Here is a 3,292-nt window from a genome sequence, read left to right on the forward strand (position 1 = left end):
AGGTGTATTGTAATACTATGATAAGTAATAATTAACATATGTATTTTAGGTGTATTGCAATACTATGATAGGTAATAATTAACATATGTATTTTAGGTGTATTGTAATACTATCATAGGTAATAATTGACATGTATTTTAGGTGTATTATAATACTATGATATGTAACAAGTGACATATGTATTTTAGGTGTATTGTAATACTATGATAGGTAACAATTGGCTTATCTATTTTAGGTGTATTGTAATACTATGATAAGTAATAATTAACATATGTATTTTAGGTGTATTGCAATACTATTATAGGTAATAATTGACATGTATTTTAAGTGTATTGTAATACTATGATAGGTAACAATTGGCTTATCTATTTTAGGTGTATTGTAATCCTGTGATAGGTAACAATTGGCACATGTATTAAATTTAGATGTATTGTAATACTATGATATGTAACAATTAACATGTGTATTTTAGGTGTGTTGTAATACTGTGATAGGTAACAATTAACATGTGTATTTAGGTGTATTGTAATACTGTGATAGGTAACAATTGACATGTGTATTTTAGGTGTGTTGTAATACTATGATAGGTAACAATTAACATGTGTATTTTAGGTGTATTGTAATACTGTGATAGGTAACAATTGGCACATGTATTTTAGGTGTATTGTAATACTGTGATAGGCAACAATTAGCATATGTATCAAAAATATCTAGCTAATACGCTAAAAGCATTTCTAAAATAGGTACAGCCACTTGAGTAGATCTGAACATTTTTAACAACATTGGATTGCACTATTAGTTAAAAGAAAGTAGAAAAATAAACAACACAGATAATTCAAATCATGTTTTAATTACAAATGTTCAAATGTTACTTCTTATGATTTTCACTGCTTCACCATTTTCGGCGTTTTCCACAAGAGAATCTTTGTCAAAACTTTTGCGGTAAATACCTAGTCAACATTAGTCCAATATCACTCATTTCCATTTGTTTTTCAAATTTAGAGTAGGAATATTTTTTTATGAAACTTAGATTACATTGTAAAGTTAAACTAGCGAATGTCTATACTTACACTAGAATATCGAAAAACTAAGATGGTGTTTTATTTTTCAGAAGTCGTTGTAAACTAAAAACTGTCGAGCTGAATATAAAAAGAATGGTCCCTTACCTGATTTTACTTGTTGATGCCCTTTCGAGAGCACAGGCGGCATATTCTAAAGTTTTTTGTATTACATTTATGGGAACATCATCGTGCTGGAGGTGGCGAGCAATTTCTCGAAGTCTGAAACATCAAGAAATAGGCTTAATATTTTTGTGTTAAACGTAAGAGGCAGTTATAATGAAAGACTGTATAATTTAAATAAACCAATTATAAAAACGATAATGACCAACGAGGTACGATATAACTATTTCCAGTGACTCCAAACGTAAAAGTATTTGGAAAACTAAATAACAGATATTAGAATTCAGATACAATCTGTAAAATAAGGACTCCACCGGATATGGAACCAATGCAAAACAACACCTTATTAAACAGTCATCATTCATGCTCATTTTAATAAAACATAATCTCAAATACATACTTGTTTTGTTAAGAATTTTTGAAATCGTTGTAATTTATTTCATTCTTTTTGTACTATAGGTTATCTGGACTATGACCACCGCAGGGAGCGAACCCTAATTGTTTGTTGAATTTCACGGAAAGCTACTTGAGAGCTATCTGCGCTAGCAGTCCCTAATTTCGAAGTGATAGACTAGAGGGAAGACAGCTAGTAAATTCTTAGGTTTCTCTTTGTCAACGAATAGTGGGATTGACCATCATTTTATAACGCCCTCACGACTGAACTGGCGAGTACGTTCAGTGATGTGATTCGAACCCGCGACTCTCCTTAACCACTAGGCCTTTTTATCATTATAATCCAACAATCTTTCCACTGAGTCACCGGGAGATTCTTTTTCTGGTAAACTATGCTTTTTTTATTTTATTTCTTACAAAGCCATATCTCCCATTTTCCAATTTTAACGCCTTCAAGATTTACATCAAGGGATGCTCCAACTAGGCCTAAAGGAACTTATTGAAATACATTATTTCTGAAAAGAATGGATGATAACAGTTTCTGTTTTGCTGTTGTGTAAAAAAGATGATACATTTGTTTTTCATTTGATAATTACAACCTGAAAGGCATCTCGTGTGACACGTGGGCTAAATGCCCAATTAATCACCTCAATGTAATGGGGCACCCGCCGCCTACATGGCTATTCCTAGCTGAATACCAGAAATGTCACTTTTATAGTATGTCTGCAGTTGAAATGCGAAGTGTTTTTAAAAGTATATCGAAGACTTCAAACGTGGACCTTCCAATCCAAAACGCGGTAGCTAACTACTAGGCCAATCCTTGTCTACTTTGTTTGTTTATTTAATATTTCGGTTTGGTTTTGGGTGTTGTTAAGCACAAACCTGCACAATGGGGCTATCTGTGCTCTGTCCACCACGGGCATCGAAACCCGATTTTGAGCGACGTAAGCCTATACCGCTGAACTCCTGAGGTGGACTATCTGATATTTGAATTTATAGCTTATTTTCCAATTATCTGTTTGGTTTTGAGGCTGTAATTAAAGGAGAAAGGCGGTAAAAATATTGATAAAACAAGGCACTAAGCTGAACAAATTTCGCATTATTTTATAATGTGTAAAAAGAATTGATACCATTTCACCAAAAAGCTTTGTATCAGAATGATATATTTAGTGTTAATGTAGAGTAAAAGGAAGGATTTGGGATGCTGATATTGATAATGTCGATTAATAACGCTGGCTATGACATCATTCTGAATACGAATAAGACTCCAAAAATATAACTTTAACACCAAGGTTCGTTTATTTTATTTTGTCATCAAACACTGTTTCCCTACGATCATTGGTCTACATCATTCGACAGTTATACGGCGTTATCCCCCCCCCCCAGTGGTTCAATGTTGAGTCTTGGGGATTATAACGCTAAAAAATCTGGTTTCGACACCGGCAGTGGCCAGAGCATAGATAGCCCATTGCTTAGCATTTGTGCTTCACAACCAAAAAACAACCAAATATAATGAGTTGTATGAGCTTTGGATAAGTACAGGTTTTGCGGAAAACATTGAGGATATTATAGCATGGTTTATTAAATACAAAATAAATGTAAAGCTCCTATGCAGGACCAGCATAGGGGGAGGCTTTGTCGTCAAGATGTGTAGATCACGAGTGTGTTGGACAGCTTATTGGTGTAGCTAAGACAAGTTTTTTTTTTGGGGGGGGGGG

The 3,292-nt window shown here is 33.7% G+C and overlaps 1 protein-coding gene across 1 annotated transcript in view; it reads right to left on the reverse strand.

Annotated features, from left to right (window-relative positions):
* LOC111089063 (calcium/calmodulin-dependent 3',5'-cyclic nucleotide phosphodiesterase 1A-like) overlaps nt 1-3,292 on the reverse strand; it is a gene marked incomplete at its 3' end in the record, with an annotated part of 45,705 nt that overhangs the window by 14,650 nt on the left and 27,763 nt on the right. Inside the window, exon 3 of the mRNA XM_022400798.1 lies at nt 1,167-1,280. Coding sequence (XP_022256506.1) covers nt 1,167-1,280 — 114 coding nt within the window. The remainder of the gene's footprint in view (nt 1-1,166; nt 1,281-3,292) is intronic.

This window comes from Limulus polyphemus, unplaced genomic scaffold, assembly GCF_000517525.1.
Source record: "Limulus polyphemus unplaced genomic scaffold, Limulus_polyphemus-2.1.2 Scaffold5149, whole genome shotgun sequence".
NCBI classification, from domain to species: Eukaryota; Metazoa; Arthropoda; class Merostomata; order Xiphosura; family Limulidae; genus Limulus; species Limulus polyphemus.